We start from the raw sequence: 20,533 nt of genomic DNA on the forward strand, positions 1-20,533 counted from the left end.
CATCACTGTGTGTTGAATGTGTTGGCAAATGTCACAAGTGCAGACTTTTTATGCAGGGTGAAGTTATTTTAAAATGATGGGTTAAATTAGCATCAATTAATACAATGTGAGTGATTCTGCTGTGGAAAACTTAATTTTTTATTCACGGCAGTCCAGATCTTAGTATTGGAAATACGACAACAGTAGTAAACCTAACAAAAGTTAAAAAATAAAAAATAAAAAAAAAACACGCATTTTTCCTCATACACAAAAAATATCAAATTACAAGCGACCAGAAAAAATACCTGAAAGTAAACAAACAACAAACAGAAAATGCGGACTGAACTCTCAACCCTGAATGCTGAGATTTAACGTGTCCATTTTATCCACAATCTCTGCATTAGAAACAGAACTTTAACAGTTATTGACACACACACCAAAAGCTGGTGTATGAACTAAACTACAAGACCATCAGTGTAATTAAAACATCATGGATAAAACACGGCAGACTAAAACAAGGCTGTTTTTTAAAATGGCTGTCTTGTGGTTCAGTTTCTGTGGAAAAGGGAACTCTATTAACAGACATTTTCACACTAAGGGGGTTAAAACAGTCCGAAGTTGAGATGCTCTTCTGGCCCAGGATGTCATTTTACTTTTTAAAAAAAAAAAAAGGTAAAATTCCTGCTTACTTTACTAAAATTTATTTCAGCCCTCAAGCCATCTGACTCTAGATAGCAGATTCTTCAAATGTTAGCAAACTGTGTACTCACAGCATGAAGAGGAAGCTTTATAGCTTAGAGACTAGAGAATGAGAAGGTAATTCATACCAATCATTGCAGTAGTCACAGGGATGTAATGCTTTGATGGTGTACAGGCCTGACAACTATTTCAATAATCTGCACAAGACCACAGACTATATGGTTCGTTTGCATCTCTGCTACTGTTTGTAAGTTATACACCATGAGACACATTGGTAAAAAACCAGCAACAGATCCAGAATTCAATTTTAAAAAATTAAGAACTAAATCCACTGTGAATGACAAAGATGTGACAATTCTCAGTGTTTGGTTTTTAGGTGTACAAATGAACTGAGGTGTGATTTTAGAGGCAGCTTCTACAGTTCAAGTGTAGAAACTAACCTTAAGTTAGAATCCATTCAGTGCAGAGAAAAGACTTGTGGAATAAGAAAGACATCTTAGCACACAAAAACCAAACCACTTTCAAGTTTTGAACCACAACATTAAAACCACCTGCTCAATATAATAGCTTCAAATGAAACTCTAGTGGTGTCCAACTGGAACTTGCTGCTCAGCAGGTGTACTGAGGAGAATGTGACCAGCAGAGCTTGCCTACAAATTGAGCGGCAGCTCCACCAAACTGCCTAGCTGCTGTAAAGCATCACTGAGTCCAGCCTTTAGCCCCGAATAGTCAGGCTGCTCCGAGTACTGAAGAGCCATCACTGCAGTCAGGTAAGTTTGGAAGGCACCTACAACGTATACACATACGTGTTACCAAACAGCAAACCACAACACTTCTTATATGTTACAGTAAACACATTTAAACTCACTGGAAACTCTCTTTTTCCCAAGGCAATGGCTGAAAAGGCCACTGACATCCTCCATGAACCTGCAATGAAAACTATTTTAGTGATTGTATCTTTGTTTTATATCATTACAAGTTATTGAAAAAAAAACAGTATGTTCAAATAAATTTGATAAAATAAGACACATGAAATATAACATGGTGTTTTATAAGGGTCAATCCTAGGTCCTAAACTTATTTATCAATTATATTGGTAATGTATTTGAACTGTGAATATATTGTGTTTGCAGAGGACTCATTCTTTTATTGTGCAGCAGCAATGAAACGGATATGAAAAGTGGCCTAGAAAGAACTGGAAAATATTATAGATCACACAAATGTATGATCACATTTCATGATATTTATTGATACGTGTACAAATGTGAAAATTTCTTTGCATATAGAAGGTACTACAATTAACAAAATAAGAGAAATTAAGTATTTGGGTCTTATGAAAATATATTATGGAAGTCACATTGCGTTATTTCCTGGTTAATATACACTTAAAGAGACATAAGCTGGAGGTTACAGTGCAAATATAGGATGTGGGTGTGGGTGGTAAGGTGAGTGTATGCATGCTGTGCATGTGTGTGTGCGCATCTGAGAGAGATTATGATCAGTTGTGTTTTAACAATTGTTAGAATTTATACATGGGTGTGTGTGATGACTTGTTTCTAATGTGTCATACAGTATACAATTCCCTGGAAAAAAAACTCAAATTTATTGTATAATTTTTTGATTGTTCCATGTCTGACATACTGTACTGACATTTGAGGAACCACATTTAAAACATAAATTAATCCAGCATTGATTTTACAAAAAAATAGAGCTAGTCACGAGTAGAAGCAGAAATAGATATCAATCAAGTCCTTTATCTGCAAAGTTAAAATGATTAAAACCAAATAATCTAGTTGATTACAAGGTTTTGAAGGTAATGTATAATCCTTATAAGAGATGTTTATCTATAAATAACCCCCCAAAAAAGATCTGAAATAAGACAAAGTTGTTCAAATTTAAAACCATGCAAGATGTCTTACAAACTAACATTCAGAACGAAAGTGTAAAAAAGATGTGTTACTGTCTACAGAGTTGGTTTATGGAGTAACACGTAGAAAGACACTAAAGATGCAAAATCAAAGATTGTCTTTATAATGACAGAAATGATAGAAAATACAGTGGAAAAAAGTTAATTTATTTCTTTGTGGTGATATGAATATGGTAAGTTAGGGGTTGGCCTACAACTGTTTTTAGTGCTATTTTCTCGAATGTTTGGTTAATTCATGATTTGAATGAGTGGACAGATTACATCAGATTTTCCTCTTTTACATTCAAGTGTCTGAGGTTTATATTGATTGTTTTGTTTAGAAAGATTTTTTTATTTTAAAATAATGAACAAATTAAAAAAAAAAAATGTAAAAAAAAAAAATCATATTATGGGTTGACACTACACAGACATGCAGCAGTTTTATGTTTAAAAGGTGTCAATGACAGTCTTGATGGTCTCTCTCATACCTCTGTTTCTGGGCGGCGACCTGAGCTGGTTGAGTGAGTTCAGTCCATGGCAGCTTCCCTGTGAGCCAGTGCAACATACAGTAACCCAGAGACTGCAAGTCACTGCGGCAAGACGGGGCTAAAACATAGCAATGACATTTATATTGTAATCCTCATATGTGGAAGCATCACAAAGGGTGCAAAGCAAATGTTTTTTTACACAGTAGAACATAAAAACTAAAACAGCTTCAGGATCAAATCTACATCAGTTTCAGAACATCTGTGTGCCAGATGGAAAGCTGGATGAAAACAAACCAGCTGATGTTTACAGAGACATTTATAAAGTGATCTCTAGAGTCAGTGACACTTGTGGGTGTTTAAAAGAAGAAACACACCTGCTCCCTTGTGTGAATCCAGGCTGATGAACTCCACAGCACCCTCGTGTGGTGTTCTGCTGTCTTCACGGTACTCCACATGCTGGCCTCCAGGACAGTACCTGAAGGCATGGCAGTATCCTACCAGGTATACCTAAAAAAAAAAAAAAAAACACATTTAATCTTAAGAAACATACTGAAAATATTTTTAAAAGATATAAGACATAATTGTACAGTTTTCCCCACTGTGGGACTAATAAAGGCTTATCTGATCTTAATGGTGCTGTTTTTTTTTTTTTTGTTGTACTTTGAACCTTATGGCTACCGTAGTTTCAATTTGTACTTGAAAGCATTTCCCACCTGTGATCTCTGTCCTGATTTGACGTAGATGTTCTCTGCATTAATGTCAGCATGAACATACTCGTTTGAGTGAATAAACTGCAGCGCATCCAGCTGAAACATCAGAGATAAAAAAAAACGCTGTTTGTTTGAAGAGAAGAATGATCTAGATGAACTTATGGAAAGAATATTGTCTGGCAGGTTTACACCCAATGAAAAAACACTCACTAATCTACAGGCGAGCTGAAGAACGACTTTCTCAGGCAGTGGCTTCTTTTCTTCTTCAATCACAGAATGGAGAGAGCGTCCAATGTCGGGGAAAATAAGAAACCTACGTAAAAAAGAAAAATCTCAGTCCGAGTAAAATGTTGTCATGAAATGAATAAATATGCACACCTGTAACTATCAGAATGAAGACCAAAGCCGATGCAAGGAGGAATCCCCAGAAAATCCATCTTGTTTAGTTTGATCCACTTGTCCACTGCAGACAAATGCCAGAAGGATTATAGTGTAACATCAGAAGTGCTTCAAGCAGGACAAGAAACAAATCTGTAGAGAAATAATCTCCCTTCCAAAAATCTTTTAACTGGGGTTGCACAGCTCTTCAAAGACAGCCTAATAAACCCTCACCAGATGCAGGTTTAGCAGCTCTCTGCAGAAAGTTCTGCTCATTGAAGATGCGTCCATCTTTAGCTCCCTGAAAATAAAGACACGTGCAATTCATCAGTTCAGTGTAGAGCAATGAAAATAACTGAAGAAGCAAAACTGGGAGGAAGCTGAGAAGACGGTTATATTTATGTATTAATGGCGCCTCAGTGACAATGCAACAATATTTTACATGAATAAATGGCAAACTTAAAAAAAAAAATGTTACAAACCAATTTGAGGATGTGATCTGATTCCTTGGAATTGGGTCTAGAAACTGAAAATGAGAAAAAAAAATGTTTAAATGAAATAAAATTGTTGATCAACACAGGTTGATCAACTAAACTTTAGCCATCTCTCTCTGAGAACAACCAGAATTTACAGGAAACAGGAGTTACTCAAAATCAGTTATTTAGTCCAAACAGAAGCATCATTAGTTTAATTTAGTCTTTATTGTTTTGGTTAATTGTTTAAGTTTTGCTAAACTACAAATGTTGTAAATAATTAAATCAGCATATGTTTGCAAATGTTACCCACAAGCAACTAAAAAAATATAAAGTGTAAAATTATAAAAGTAAATTTTTATTGCGCTTTCTCAAATAATTAAATTGAATCTAAACTTCTGTGTCTAAATGTCAACTTCCTTGTTCGTAGGTTATAATTTATGATCTTCTCAGGATATTTATCAGTAAAATGAAGGTCTGAGTTAATAACATTACTAACTACTAACTCCTACATCATGAATGCAGTCTCACCTTCATAGAAGAGCTCTGTTGTGCTCTGACTAATCAGCTTCATCAGCTTCCACTTCTTACCCGTTGTGTCCATCACTTCCTCTCCCTCCTGCAGTGGCTCCACTGCAGGCCCACGTTTTGCCTTCTTGGCTTTGCTTCTCCCTGCACACAGGGAAAAGGAATGTAATTTACAATTTCACTGAGCACAGATTCATTACTTTAAATGAGTTAGACCCTGTACAGGGTCCATATGCTTAACATGGACATGTTTCATATGGACTCTTCATGCTGAATACATGTTTAACATATAAACATGTGATCATAACAGCAACATTTTGCCCATTTTCCCTAACACCTGCTCTCAGGTATCCTCTAAATTCCCCCAACATTCATTTCCACAAAAGCCTGTCATCTTAAATTACGACATTTTGCTTATAAGACTCCAAGCTGAAGCAGTTAATTTAAGCATCTGAAACTTACTTGTGTATCTAATCCACACTGTATGTGTGAAACATTTTAAGTAAAGGTTGAAACTCACCTTTTAAAGGAGACCTTGTGGTTGGTGAGGAAATAGATGAAGAGCCATCCACTGTTGTTTCCTCTGTTTGCTCCTTAGCCGGACTGGAGAGTTTTGTTTTCCCCCTAACTGCACATGGATCCAGCAGCGATAAAAAAGAGCAAACAAACAACAAAGATGACACCATCTGTAGTTTTCATGTAGTATACACATTTAGTATGAGTATGAATAGGATGGGAAAGTAGGCTATGTTTCAGCTCACTTGTTCGAAGGGATTTTCCAACAGGTGATGAAGACTCTGTTGTGAACTCCTCTGCATCCAATTTGACGGTGACCGTGTGCTGCTTCAGCGGAGACACCTGACACCCACTGTTAGCTGTTGATGCAAATCAAAGCCTTTCATTTTTACGATTTAAACATCCAGATGTACCTCACTTACTTTTTTTAAAATAATTTTTAATTAATCCTTATTTGTCATATTCATTACTCAAACATGCAGCTGATAAGTGTTGTTGATTTTGCCTCAAACCTGGTGATACATACTAACAATATACACTTTAAACTGCCCCAAACCATAGTAAATACCTTTGGTCTTGTCATCTCTGTTAAGATGAGTGGAAGGTCCCATATCTGGAGAAGCACTTGTGATGTTTAATTTAACTGTTTTATCCAGGTGCAGAGTTTTACGAGTCTTTCGAAGTGCAGGACGGGGGGAAACTGGAGCTGACATGGTACATTCAATTTAATAAAACGGTTCACAATTACATAAAACCTCCAAATTATCATTTAAAACAATACGGCTAAAATATTCACCATTATCTTCTATAGAATCACAGTTCTTGCTTGACTCAGGGCTTGTTTTATCCCTTGAAAGGGTGGTGGAGCCCAAAGACGCTGGTTCATCTGAAGGGCAGGGAAGTTTTTCTCCGCAGGAGGGACAAAATCTGTAATCCGGCAGCAGCTTTGTCCCACACTGGGGGCAAAAATGGAAAGGCATTCTGGCGAAAGGAACACAAACATTACCATTATCTTTGCCATTATATAACAAATCTGTGAGACGGCTCCTGAAAAAGAATACTAACAGACAGAAAGTATAGTAATCATCTTCACAAAGGGTTGTTAAAAGAGGTTTTGAGCAACCACATATTTCTATCTATCGCTCAGGAAGTTGGCCCCTCCCTGAGCTGCCACCTTATCATGGTGGAGGGGTTTGTGTATCCTGAAAATCCTAGCAGCTATGTTGTCGGGGCCTTTATTCCCCTGGTAGGGTCACTCATGGCAAACAGGGAAGGGACCAGACTAAGTGTGGCTCAGCGACCCTCATGATGATGGCAACCATTGGCAGAAGTGTTCCCTTGACCGGACACAGGTCTAGGGATGTGGAACGCGCACAAGCTGAGCAGTTGCGGCTAGATATAGTTGGACTCACCTCGACGCATGGCTTGGTCTCTGGAACCAATTCCCTCAAGAGGGGCTGGACATTCTTCTACTTGGGAGTTGCCAGTGGTGAGAGGCGCCAAGCGTGTGTGGTGTGGGCATCCTCATTGGCCCCCGGCTTGTTGCCTGTACGTTGGGGTTTACCCCGGTGGACGAGAGGGTAGCCTCACTCCGCCTTTGGGTGGGGGGACAGGTCCTGACTGTGTTCTGTGCCTATGCACCGAACAGCAGTTCAGAGTACCCACCCTTTCAGGAGACATTGGAGGGAGTGTTGGAGGTTGCTCCATCTGGGGACTCCCTTGTTCTGCTTAATGCTTACTTAAATGCTCACGTGGGCGATAACTGTGAGACCTGGAGGGGGTGCCTGGGAGGCACCCTGGGAGTTTCCTCCGCAGGGTGACCGGGCTCTCCCTTAGAGATAGGGTGAGAAGCTCGGTCATCCAGGAGGGGCTCAGAGTAGAGCCGCTGCTCCTCCGCATCGAGAGGAACCAGTTGAGGTGGCTCGGGCATCTGGTCAGGATGCCTCCTGGACGCCTCCCTGGTGAGGTGTTCCAGGCACGTCCCTCTGGGAGGAGACCCCGGGGAAGACCCAGGACACGCTTGAGGGGTTATATCTCTTGGCTCGCCTGGGAACGCGTTGCCTAAATGTACGGGGCAGTATTCTGCTTTAGCAATAGTAGTTTATGACAATGGCCTTTACAAGTGTGGAAAACAATGTTTTGGGGTAACAGAGCAGCCTGCAGCTGCATTTCTAGCAAGGCCTCTATAAACTATTGTTCAGCTTGAAGATCATATAAGAGAAGTTTAAACTTTGGCTGGTTAACATGCAATACTTGTATACTTCGCAAGGACTTAATCCTAAAACATTTGAAGCAAGAAAGGCACCCTGAGAGCACAGACCACTGCCAAAACTAACTTCTTCTCATATATTGCGTAGAATCCTTAGTTTCCTTAATCCTTTCGATAACTTCTGCGTTCAGAATTCCTCCCAAATGCTCCCAAAATGTAATGGAAAACAAGTCAGCCAAGGATCCATTCTCATAAAACAAAACAAACAAAAAAGTATTTTTTGCGTAACGTAGCTTCCCAGCTAATCTCTTTAGCGGGGGTAGTGCATGTAGGGGGAAAAAAAGAAGACAGAAAATATTGTGCTGTAATGTCTATTACTGGGCACTCCAAACTTCCTGAGTCCAAAATACATTAGCTAGCGATTTAAAACTAAAACGCATATAAAAATGTAAAATAGCCTTGCTTTATATGAAAATAATAAAGCTTGCCAGTTTAAGCTGTGGGCCAGGATGAAACCTTGGCTTAAATTAACATTTTCTCAAAAAATGACTGAATATCAGAAGCAAAAAATACCTTATACAACTTCAGCCGGAGGTAATGCTTCGTCTGCGGTTTACGCTGTTAAATCAGAAATATGTAGAGTAAGTGCTGCCCCCTGTAGGCCATTGTTGCAGCTGTAGACAGGCTGTTGTCTCATACTGTTGTCAAGTTTTCCCAATTCATTTGTATTTTTCCAAGAAACTTTCTTTAAATACAACTTATTGGCTTTACGATACCGATAATGTGTTGTTGCAAAGTTGAAACATTTAGTATTTAACATACCTGATATTGAAAGAAGTATCATCTCCACTTTGTAAACATTTGCAATAATTATTCATTTTTTTTAACCACTTAGTCCAATTAAGCATTGAATAAAGAAGCAGGAGCCTATCCCCAGCAATCATTGGGCAAGAGGCAGGGACACCCCGGACAGGGTGCCAGTCCATCAAAAGTTCAACACAGGGAGACAAACAGCCATTCACACATCACATACACTATTTTGAGTGATCAATTAACCTAACATGCATGTTTTTGGACAGTGGAAGTAAAAGTATCCAGGGAGAACCCGTGCAAACACAAGAAGAAATGCATACTCCACACAAACAGGTCACCAATCAAACCACCCCCTTCTTGCTGTGAGGCCACAGTGCTAATCACTATGCCACCATGCAGCCCCTTCCCCAATTTGCAATAATCAATCACATGAAATTTAATAAAGTTTCAGTCATAAATAATACAAATGTTTATTTTGGAAATAATATGCATATCTTGTATGAAAGTATGGCACAATTGACAGCTTGATATACCTCTTGATATATTTTAATCTGACCAATGTGATGAAATAATTTTTTGTGATAGACTGAAATATTTGTGTTTGAGGAAGGAAAGATATTTACTTATAGTAAAAATATCACTTCTAGTATTTCACAAAGAAAATGACAGTGTGATACAAATGTGGATTTGTGTGCGAAACAAATATTATTTTTGTAAAATACCACCAAAATTATAAACTAACTTGAAGGTTAATACACTGATGGTAAACGGGCAGACCCCATTTTTACATTCCCATCTATAAAACTTATCAATACAACAGTTTAGCTTACCAGTTTCAAAGAATCGACCCATTCAGCAGCCACAGGTATACTGACTTATTAACATGGCACACCATTTCCTATAAATACTTTGAGGTTACAAGAATGTAATGGTCTTTCAGCAATTATATCCAGCCCTTCTACAAAAGAGATTATAAAAGAAATTTGCTTTGATGACACAGTGTCACACCTCACCATCTGATCAATAAACAAAATCACAATTTTCTGATTCATGGCATCTGCAGTGTGAAAAGACAGGGGTGCCCTTTTCATCTGAATTTTCTTTTATCTTAATGCATTTTCATCTTGTTAGGATTTCATACAAAATATATTTTGAGATTTGTGGTTTACCAAACATTTAAATTTTCAATATTTCAATGTATTGGGCAGATTCTAATTATAAACTCACTTGGTTTACCACTGTTTTGTTTTTCTTTAGCAGTTTACTTCAAGTTATCTCAGAAATAATTTGCAACAATGAGATGTAATTTTCTATGATGCTCCAAATGACAAAAAACAGAGTCCATATACTCATATTTTTTAAAGAAATAAACAGTTTTAATGCAGTTAGCCAAATAAGTGCAAATAGCTTCTTTTTTTGTTATGCATGTGTGAATCAGTCCTATAGATGGCAGCACCGGAATAAATTGGGTTCCTGAGTTACTGTGCTGTTTTTTTTTTTTTTTGTTTTTTTTTTTACTCTTATATTTATTTGTGTAACTTAACAACTTCAGAACATTTTGTTACCACTGATCTAAACTGCACATGTAGTCAAAGTGTACTCCACAATCTGTGTTTTACAGAGAAGCAAACTAGCGAAAAGATTTTAGAAGAAGAAACTTAAGTGTTAAAGATCCATCTAGCCAAAACTGAATGGTTATTGCAAGCTGCATTTTCTCTGGCTGTGGCACTGGTGAGAGTGCAGCTTTTAGTGAGACATTTCAGTAAAGTAACAGTGGTACTCAAGTGATGATATAAAGGCTCTTAGATTCTCTTTTTACAGCAAGTGAAGAATATATTCATAGAACATGTGACAAACCAGCTCACTATTCTGTTGCGAACATTCATTCTTGAAATGTTTATCAACATATTTCACCAATTATCAAAATGACAAACCTACTAGACATCATAAGAAATAAAGATCTCAGACTTTGAGCCAGTAAGTCCTGATCATTCAAAAGACTTATGTAAATGAAAATTAAATGTCTTAATTCAGAAGGAATTTAACTCCACACTGAAACTGTTCAGCATGTCACTAAAGTGAAGTTGTAACAGTTTGTGGAGAAAAGTGTCCAGAAAATGCTGATGAGGATGATAAAGTTCTCCTTAACAAAGAATGTAAAATACAAACTCCCACTTGGTTGTTTTCCTATTGTTTTGCTAACATTATGTAAACACAAATGTGCAAGAAATATCATTCTAGCATGCACATTTGCCTCCATCAGAGCCCTCAGAGATGTCTGGGTTGGTGGAACCATTAGCACGAACAGTGCCGTCTGGGATCCAGGATTTGTCGACACACCGCTCCATCCTCTTCATAATGAGATCCAGCAGTACGTCCACCGCCTCGCTGACGTTCTGCCCACTTGCAGCACTTGTTTCAAAATATGGGATTCTGCAAGGACACAAACCCCGGTCAGAAAAGTAGACTTTTTATAAATACATTTCAAGCCCTAGAAAACACCCCACACTGTGCTTCAACACTTTTTTTTAATAAGTGTTTTTTCCAAATTCTCCTATCATTTCTTTATGGGCATTTTAAACGTTTGACAAACTACTCCACAGTATCTGCTTTACTAGAGGTGTGCCTGGTACGTCCACAACAGGATATTTTACACTTGTGAACAAATATTTGCTTTTCAAGAAGAACCAATTTAGACTTACAATCCACTGACCAGAGTTAGGCAAACTGTGAAGCCACTACCTTCAAGACAAATGTTTGAGGGAGAGGTTTATAAACAGATGGATCACACATAGATGAACATACCCATATTTCTCAGCCAGTTCACGGGCCTCATCTGTACTGACTGCCCTCTGATCTGCCAGGTCACTTTTGTTGCCACACAGGACAACATCTGGATTTTCACAGTATGCATGAATCTGTAACTGACCTGAGAGAAACATCAAACCTTTAAGTATCTGGTCCTGCTTAATGTTGAGAGAGTTTCACAGAAAAACAATCATGAATTACTGTATAGTTATACAAAATACGAGCACAAAGCATAGTTTAGGTCAGAACAGTGTTTACCGATCCAGGCCCTCAGGAGCCTCTGACCTGCATTTTCTTTAACAGGTAACACTATTTTCACACACGAATGAAAAAAAGGCTCGTTAACAGGCTGCAAAGAACTTGAGGAGAAAGTTCAGTAATCTGACTTAGGTGCTTTGGAGGAGGAAGGCATCTAAAACATGCAGGGCAAGCGGCCTGAGGACCTGGATTCGGAAACACTGGGTTAGAATATAATCTGAAGGACATATTACTACAAACATACCCTTTTTGGGGTTTAACCATTTCTAATACCAATTTGTCAGCTACAACAACATTGTTATCAAATGTTGTGCAAACTTGAAATCATCTTAATTCAACATTTATTTGCAGATTATGTCTCCAGACTTGTTATCAATGACTAAAATTTAACAATTAGCTGTTCGCATTAGTAGACCTACTCATCCAGTTTCGGACGTTGAGGAAACTTTGCTCATTTGTGAGGTCAAACAGGAGGAGGAAACCCATTGCATCTCGGAAAAAAGCTGTTGTCAAACTTCGAAACCTGAAATCATTCATGAAGAAAAAAAAAAAAATTAATGAGCAGCAGATACAGACACATTTAGAAACAAGTGGGGAGGCTAAAAGAAGTTAAGAAAGTGCTTATAGAAAAAGTGATCTGTGAACCTCTCCTGTCCTGCAGTGTCCCACAGCTGCATGTGGATCTTTTGTTTTCTGCCTGAAGTCCCATCTGGACCTGTTGATTTGTATATCTGAAGGAAGCAAAGACAAACCAAGTAAAATATTTTGCTCATTCTAATTCTGCTCTCTTTCTGTGCCAGAAAACCAAAAATGAATTTAACGCAAATATTCAACCCAAAAGACCAACTTAATGTACAGCTGTTGTGGACTTCATTCTACAGCTGGAAAGTTTTTCAGCTACGCTGGCAGTAAAGTTCAGCTCTTAACCCAGAGCTCAGAGATCATGCTTTGCATAAAAAATAAATGCATGTATGTATGTATGTATGTATGTATGTATGTATGCATGTATGCATGTTTGATACTTATGACCACTGAACAGACAGCCAGTGTCATATAGGTGTATTCATCCCACAAAAACTCAATGTTTAGAGTTACATTTGTACTGTTTGTGTATTTATTCAACATAAATACTTCAAATATATGGTTTATTAACTACTAACACAACCTGTCACATCAGCACTCTCAAAACCTTTGTGTTTCTTTGATCCTTTATCTTGATGTTTTTCAGAGATGAGATAGAAAAATGTCAGAGAAAAATGCTGGATATTCAGAAACCAGACTTTACTTTCAAACATAGAGTTCAACTGCATTAAAAAGTGAGAACAAAGCACATACAAATGCTACACAGCTGTTTGCCAAGGGTATGAATTGTTTATTCTGAAGGAGGGTGCTGCCTAACATTAGTCATAGCTCAGAATTCGACTGCAACATCTATCAGTAGCCTTTTCTTATAATTGAAATACTCAACACTGTGGGAATTAATCTAAGCCCTAAGACAGCCATAAATTCTTGTAGCACACATAGAAATGTTGCATCACAAGTTTGAAGCCCAAAATCCTTGAGTAATGAAGGAAATCTCCATCATTTCAAAGCTGGCCTAAGTGAACATACTTACCACTCTCTTTTCTCTAAAGTCTATTCCAACTGTAGTGATGAATTTGGAGTTAAACTTGCCATCTGTGTACTGGAAAAGAAAGCTTGTTTTTCCCACACCAGAGTCCCCCAAGGCTAGGAATTTGATGAGGTAATCATAGTCCCCATCAGACATAGTGAAGCCTTAATTTCTGAAACACACAAAACAAACAACTTAGCCAGCCAGAAAAGTAACAATTGTTTTGTGAAATGGTATTTATTTGTTTCCCTCAGATAAACATGGTAATGGAGGGGACACAGTAAGGTCCTTTTAAATGTTTCCATAAAAAAAAAGTCTTATTTTTAAATGTGGGTACACTCACAAAAAGTACATAAATAAAAACATTCACCCAAAGTGTGCCAGAAGGGGTCAGTGGACACAAAAATAAAGTTACATCTATTAACTACTATTGGACAGGGCTCAAATCATTGGAAACACAGAAAGGTATCCTACAAGATGTGTAAACAGACATAGGAACAACTTTTTAAGATATGATAGTTTATTATTTTGTACTGGATCATTCTTAGTATTCAAAGAAAAAAGGATCATCCATCATATTCTCACAGTGACTTTCTGGGCTTGATTTACTTGTTACTAGAGAGTGCCATGTAACTCTAAAATCTATCACTGGAAAAATAAAATATGAGAAAGGGTAAGGTAGTTTCTTATGAGTGAACCACTAAAATGAAAGTCAAAGTCATACATTTTGTACAAATTTAAATGGAATACAGTACACCAACAAAAAGAGAAAGGGTCCTTAGTGAGTTCATATCGGCAACGTTTTCTCTGCAGCATTATACTAAACACTAGCTCTGTGATAAGGCTGTCATCTTATGCAGCACAAAATGTTTAAAATGATACATTGAGGGGAAAAAAAACCATTTTCAAAAAAGTTTAAATGAAGTGAAAAAAAAAACAAACTGATAGTGATGAAATTCTGTATTACCCTTCTTGTAATGCAACAATTATTGGTTTTACTCAATTGAGAAATGCAACCACTGTTGCAACAGTAACTTTGTAGAAATCCCTTTTCATTTGTGGGTATAATTGTCGAGAATTTCATGCAGTTACTGGGCAATGACACAACAATGATTTTATAATAACTTTCCAAAACTCTCTTCCACCTTCACTGGGGCAATCTACAATTCAGAGGAGACCATGTTTAATGTTCAGAAGAAAAAACACAATATTTAACATTTTTTCAGTGTTGTGGATGAAGCTTTACTAAATACGGTACATTTGTAAAGTTGACTACTGTGTGTAATGTGGGAAGTGACAAGACATTTCATCCTCCTGACAGTAACAGGAAGCGTTTGAAATTCCTTTGTTGATCTCAACCAAAAAATACATTTAATACCTCATTTTTATGTCTTTCAGATATCCTTATGGAATAAATTTAAGACTTTATTAATCATTGCACTAATGTATTATGGAGTGAAGATTAAATCAATTTCAAGGAACAAAGTGTGAAAGTCCACTGCATTAATTCAGTGGTAATAAGAAAGCACACAATGTTTTCATCGACTGGACCTAACGTCCTCATTTGCAATGGTTCACTAATTGTGGTCAAAACAGTTAGAAGAAGGCACAGATATATCATATGATCACTGTGTTGACAAGATTTCAGACAAGCCTTACATTCTTTCACTGCATCCCCCCAGTGAACCTTTCATCTGGAACCATAAGCAGATTAGGGTCTTGTGCCAAATCAAGATCCATGGTAAATTCACTGTGATAGAACTGGTTGTTGCAAGCACTGATGCAGCCACATAAAGGGAAATGCTTTGCTGCTCATGTACCCTGTTTTTGCCTCAGCTAAGTTAAAAGTTCTACATAACATGAATACCATAAAAGTCACTGGCTTCTCAACAGAGCTGATTGAAGACGCTCAGGCTGAATTTGTTGCTAGATTCTTAGTGAAGGGCGTATTTTTTTATAAGTACTAAAACTCATTTATCAACTTACCAAGATTTGGATCCATTTGGTTTTATTAACTGTAGAAGTTTCCCTTGCTATTCGGTTCTACGCCCACACCAACCTCAGGCTCCACCAGACAGCTTTGCAATATGTCTGTGTGGACTTATTTTCCTGAAATCCAACTGGACCACTAATCTTATTCTGTTGATGTTTATCTGCTTATTTTCGGATTGTGTTTTTCTGTAGTCATAAAAAGAAAAACAAGACATTTTCAAATAAGCTGATTTATAATAATAACTTTTACTCTATTAATCCCAATCGGGACTTTCGGCTCTGCATTTGACCAATCTCTGGATTTACTATAAAACTATGCCATGTTTCAGCATCTGGGCAGTGGTTGAGATGCTAGAGGTCCTGGCTTAGGGTCCACATTGATTAAACTCTGTTGGGGGAACCCAGTTTCAGGGTTCCAGACACAACCCTACCTCTGTAATCCCTACACTACCACTCCCCCCTCCACCTAACAGCTCAAAGTTTATCTGTTAAAGGAATATATCTGCAACACATTCACTGAACACTGACCTCTATAGTTAGTCCGATCTAGTTGGGTCATAATTATGAGGCAGTTGACAAACACAAGTATTCGCACATTTTTGTCTGCTTTGTACAGCTTTGGCTGAAGCAACCTGGTTTAAGCCTGGATTATATCTGTAAATTCCTCATATTTGTTTAGGATTATAGTTTGTTCTTCTTGCGTAATAGGTAGTTCTACATTTGTGTGTTTGATTGGTGAATATGGGAATAAAAAAGTATGAAAACCTGGACTGATAACCAGTCGAGGCACTATGTGTGATCATTACCATGGTTGCATTAATGTATTGACCTTTTGTTAAGGCTCTCACCACTGAGCTCCAGCACATCCTATACCTGCCGGGGATATTTGTACAATTTGACTGAGATCTTCTGTGTCTGATGTGTTGATGGGAAGGGTTTTTTCCAACATGTGTCTGCTTGGATTGTGTTTTCAGTCATTATCTGTTGCATTACTTGTGTGATCTTCATTTTAACAGCTACTAATTACAACTTGCTTCTTTGTTACAGTCCAAAGATCAAAAGTGAAAACAACATCAAAACTGGAGTGAGTATGATTTCTGCTTTAGTAAAAACAAGTCACACAAGTGACACAGTTGAGCAAAACCACACTGCTGGAGTCAATATTGCATCAGCAAATTTCTGTAGATCATATCAGCCTGATCCGACACTTGCTGACTGAGCACAATTTGACGACAAATGTCTTCATCTAACTTTAGCAAGCAAGTTTGTAGTTTCTCCCTGGCCCTACCATTAGCTATGAAAAAGAAGCTAGCTCTGATGGCAGATTTTCCATTGTGTTGGCAAGAAAACACCCAGTACAGTAGGAAATCAGAGAAAGAAAGTATTCTCTTCATGTCTGCCTCGCACATGCTTTCCAGTGACAATAATCTCCCAACCTGACCTCTGCTGGATGAGGATTGTCTAATTGGAGCACACTGTTTCATGACAAAAAGGTAGGAAAGCTGACACGTAGGTTGGAAAAATCTGGAAAAGCCTCCTCTCTGAAACATCCCTTTACACTGCATCAAAAGCTAACTCTTCGTAGAGAATTGCCACCCGAGGTTTCAACATCTGACAATTTTATCTTCTTATATTGACTTTACTTGATAACTTTGAATTCTTCAGAGAGCATGCAAGTTGGGGAAAGAAGAAACAGCATCAGTCTCATGTTTCCCAAAACCTTTTGAGACACAACAAACGAGACCCTGTTCTCCTAAAAGTCAAGGCATCACATAAAACTGCTGCTGCGACGAAGGAAAAGGTCGTTGTCGCAGCACTTAAATAGCTGTGTGTGATTTGTTTAGCTAAGTTTGTGTGTATTACTGTCAGCAACAATGATCTGATCAATCCAGGAGAAAAGTCATGTATTACACGTAAACTACATCAGTATATTAATTAGGGGGATAACAAAAAACAAAGGCTGAATATTTTACTGCTATTTTTGAGGTGCTACTTTTCGCTTTCTTTTTAATGGTATCAAACATTGTGATATCATAAATATAGACTATGGTCATTTAATTCTATTTTTCTGCCAGTTCAGACTCCATGACCTAATGAAACTTAATTCCCTTCCTGTAAACAAACAGATGACCAAAAGGCCCAGAAACTCACAAATTACCAGGTCATAATTATGGTTGTTGGTAGTAAAATATTCACAACTAAAGACAATAACAAAGTGAGGTGCAGCAACTGGCAAGTATTTTGATTATCTTGTCTATAAAAAAGACAGAAAACAATAACAAAAGAGAAATAAACCTTTCTAAGATAAGTCTTCAGAAATCCATCCCTCAAAGGGGAAAGAAAAGGCAAAAGTTTAATCTGCACAATTTTTTATATTCTTAATTTTAGATAACACAATAAAAATTAACGGATTTTCAAAATGGACTCACGTTCTGTTAAGTCAGTAATCAAATAGTCTCCTCCCAGCACTGAAACTAGTTTTTGTGATAAGTTAAGTTATTGACACACATATGTGCAATGCCCCCATGGCACTAAAGACAATCTGGGTTAAACCCAGACAAAAGCAATGGACACCATTAACATGTTTAATGCTAGCATATCTACAGTGACATTGCAAATGTAAATCCACATCTATATCAGCAGATCAGGGCTGCAAATGAGGATTATTTTCACAGTGGAAAATTCTGTGAACTAGTTTTTGATTAACCAGCTAATTGTGTGATTTGTCAATTGACAGAAAAATATTGCAAAACAAAAACAAGTGCTTGTACAACACCACATTTACTGCCTTCATGTTTTGAGTCTGCCATTTTTGCATTTTCATAGAGGAGTAAATATATTAAAATGTTATAACATTGGATGCTGTAACTTGCTTCTTACTTTAAGACTTTAAGAATTGTGAATCACAAATAAGTTTGCACATACAAGAAATTTCTCTTGGAGTGGTGGTGCAAAAACAAAGAAAAAGAAACCACACAACAATAAAAACAAAAACAGAAAGAACATAAACAGTATTTACAGGGTATAAAGTATTAAAAAACATTTATGCAAGAGAAAAAAAATGTCTTTTATATATGTATATAAAAAATGTGTGGTGCAAAACAGAAGTAATGGAATAGGGGGGATAAGCCTCATCATTACCTTAAATAATTTAGAATTCAATGTGAAGCTTCAGACTCAAAATGTTCTTAAATCTTTCTGTCCGCCTGCTTCGAAAATTACATTTTAGTTACCAATGAAAACTGTTAAGCTTTTCAAAAAATTTTAAGGATATTGACTCTTTTTTTTTTTTTCTTTTTTCCAAACGATCTTCAGTGTCAGAACTATTCAGTGATGGGAACCTCAAGTCTCAAAGGGGTTCAAAAGTGGCATTCTGTTGATGTCTATGTCTATTTCTATTCAAAAAGTATGTAAGACTTAATAAGTTGATTATTTACATAGTTGTTGATTAATAGTTGTAAGTCTACAGCTGGTATGCACTGGCACAGGCTTAATCCAATCTATTTATGGATACATCATGTGGCGCTGTCTGGATTAAAAAAATATATATATATAGATTTAATTTCTTCTTTGACAGATCTTGGATTACTTCAAGGAGCCATTTAAATCTTCATCACGTAGTTGTAGAATCAATTATATTCATGATTGTATGTTCCGATTTACCATATTTTATCATATTTGTGAAAGTGTTTTTACGTATTGTTTTTGCTACACAGTTTGACTAGAATCCTGTTGGAGGAGATTTAAGTCCACTGGAAGTTCAACAAAAAAAAATAAAAATAAAACAAACATATTCAAGATTGCTTGTCGTTTTTTCCCCCCAACAGTGGGAGTGGACCATTTGACTGTGTCTGCCAGGCTACCAGCCAGCTAGCACAGTAAACAAATAGGGCTTTAATCATTTGTCATGGATAAAGTGGAGGACCCACCCTGGGCTGCTGTCCAACACAGAAGCAGGCAGCTCTTTGGGAACAAGCTGATAATGTACAAACCACAAACTCCATCTTGACCAGTCAAGCAAAGAAAAGAGATAAGACTTAACTCTGGCATAATTTTGGTGGACATATTTGTGGCTGGAAACAAAACAGTCATAGCTATCCTAAGTGAAGCATTTATCAACAGCAAAAACAGGCATTAACAGGGGCTTAAAAACACTTCCATAAGACATGTTGATGTCTTACACGTAAATCAATAGCGAAATATAAACACAACATCTAATTAGCCTCAGCTGGTCATCAAGGGGTTGTCGCGTGACCTTTTAGGCAAGTAATTATCACTTTTAAATTTCATATCCTGCCAGAAGTACCAAACTAGAGGCCAACTTTCTAGCTCCTTTTCTCAGACTTCCTGCTGCCAACATATGGATCCATGCATACCTGTACATCGTTATAAATTTTAATCTACGACTGACAGAAACCTGAACTGGATTAATTTCCACCATGCTGGTGGTTTGTGTCAGTCATTGAGCAAGTGTTGAGAATGCTAAGAGCTCTCAGCAGAGGATAAAGACAGGTGGAAAAATGTTTAACAACGCCAACAATCTGCCATGATGAGAGGGTGGAACTGACATACAACAGGCACTCTTTAAGCAAAAACTACAACTCGAGAAAAATTATAAGTTTTCAGCGTCTTGCTAACTCCTACCAGATGCTATTGTCTTTTTTTTTCTTCTTCTTCTTCTTTTTTTTTCCGACTTGACATTTCCTGAAAACACAGTACTCACCAGCCGCGGGGCGTTGCTGCTTCGCGCTGTCCTGCTCTTTAAAAAGTAGCTCAAATGGTCGTGAAAAACTTTGCAAAAGATTTATAAATGAGTCTGCGCTTTACTTTCTCCGTCTAATCTGGCCCATTAAGTTGGCAGGAAAGCAGCCTCAGTTGCCCTGAGCACCACCTTAACTTTCCGTGTGCTCGTGTCGTCTAGTGCTGAGAAACAGCTCCTCCCCACGGCGCTCGCGACAGCTACTCCTGTTGATACCCAAAGGCTCAACTACAAACATTAAATGGCACTGGCTGGGTTTTCATCAAGCTAAAGTTGCATTAAAAGGCCATCTTTCATTTTAAATGTAGATTTAAAAAAAAAGTGTCACTTTTATACAACATATTGTCATCTTCTCTAATTGCTGACCATTTATTAGCCCAGCTTTGGTTAAGGTGCAGGACTGCA

The 20,533-nt window shown here is 37.5% G+C and overlaps 2 protein-coding genes across 2 annotated transcripts; both read right to left on the minus strand.

Moving 5' to 3' along the window:
• Positions 1-152: 152 nt before the first annotated feature.
• vrk3 (VRK serine/threonine kinase 3) lies at positions 153-8,467 on the minus strand. The gene is made up of 15 exons (XM_079239731.1): positions 8,460-8,467; positions 6,474-6,658; positions 6,246-6,383; positions 5,923-6,036; positions 5,682-5,789; positions 5,165-5,305; positions 4,643-4,686; positions 4,395-4,461; positions 4,161-4,245; positions 3,993-4,095; positions 3,786-3,878; positions 3,447-3,579; positions 3,073-3,190; positions 1,547-1,605; positions 153-1,465 (listed from the first exon to the last, which is right to left on the minus strand). Exons 2-15 carry the CDS (start codon positions 6,655-6,657, stop codon positions 1,329-1,331), a joined length of 1,524 nt encoding a protein of 507 aa, XP_079095857.1. The 5' UTR covers position 6,658; positions 8,460-8,467; the 3' UTR covers positions 153-1,328.
• A 1,120-nt stretch (positions 8,468-9,587) lies between these two features.
• rab27a (RAB27A, member RAS oncogene family) lies at positions 9,588-20,276 on the minus strand. The gene is made up of 6 exons (XM_079249653.1): positions 20,093-20,276; positions 13,381-13,549; positions 12,411-12,496; positions 12,185-12,288; positions 11,505-11,628; positions 9,588-11,132 (listed from the first exon to the last, which is right to left on the minus strand). The coding sequence occupies exons 2-6, from the start codon at positions 13,531-13,533 to the stop codon at positions 10,937-10,939; spliced, it is 663 nt and encodes a 220-aa protein (XP_079105779.1). The 5' UTR covers positions 13,534-13,549; positions 20,093-20,276; the 3' UTR covers positions 9,588-10,936.
• Positions 20,277-20,533: the final 257 nt, after the last annotated feature.

The sequence above is a fragment of the Telmatherina bonti genome, assembly GCF_933228915.1.
Source record: "Telmatherina bonti genome assembly, chromosome: 1".
Classification (NCBI taxonomy): Eukaryota; Metazoa; Chordata; class Actinopteri; order Atheriniformes; family Telmatherinidae; genus Telmatherina; species Telmatherina bonti.

Excerpts from the sequence above, each read along its gene's own strand:
- rab27a (XM_079249653.1), bottom strand. The coding sequence starts at position 13,533 with ATGTCTGATGGGGACTATGATTACCTCATCAAATTCCTAGCCTTGGGG. Across the intron at positions 12,497-13,380 it reads ACTTTAGAGAAAAGAGAGTG|ATATACAAATCAACAGGTCC; the intron begins GTAAGTATGTTC and ends TGCTTCCTTCAG. Across the intron at positions 12,289-12,410 it reads GACACTGCAGGACAGGAGAG|GTTTCGAAGTTTGACAACAG; the intron begins GTTCACAGATCA and ends GAATGATTTCAG.
- vrk3 (XM_079239731.1), bottom strand. The coding sequence starts at position 6,657 with ATGCCTTTCCATTTTTGCCCCCAGTGTGGGACAAAGCTGCTGCCGGAT. Across the intron at positions 4,687-5,164 it reads AACAGAGCTCTTCTATGAAG|TTTCTAGACCCAATTCCAAG; the intron begins GTGAGACTGCAT and ends TCTCATTTTCAG. Across the intron at positions 1,606-3,072 it reads GTCGCCGCCCAGAAACAGAG|GTTCATGGAGGATGTCAGTG; the intron begins GTATGAGAGAGA and ends TTTTCATTGCAG.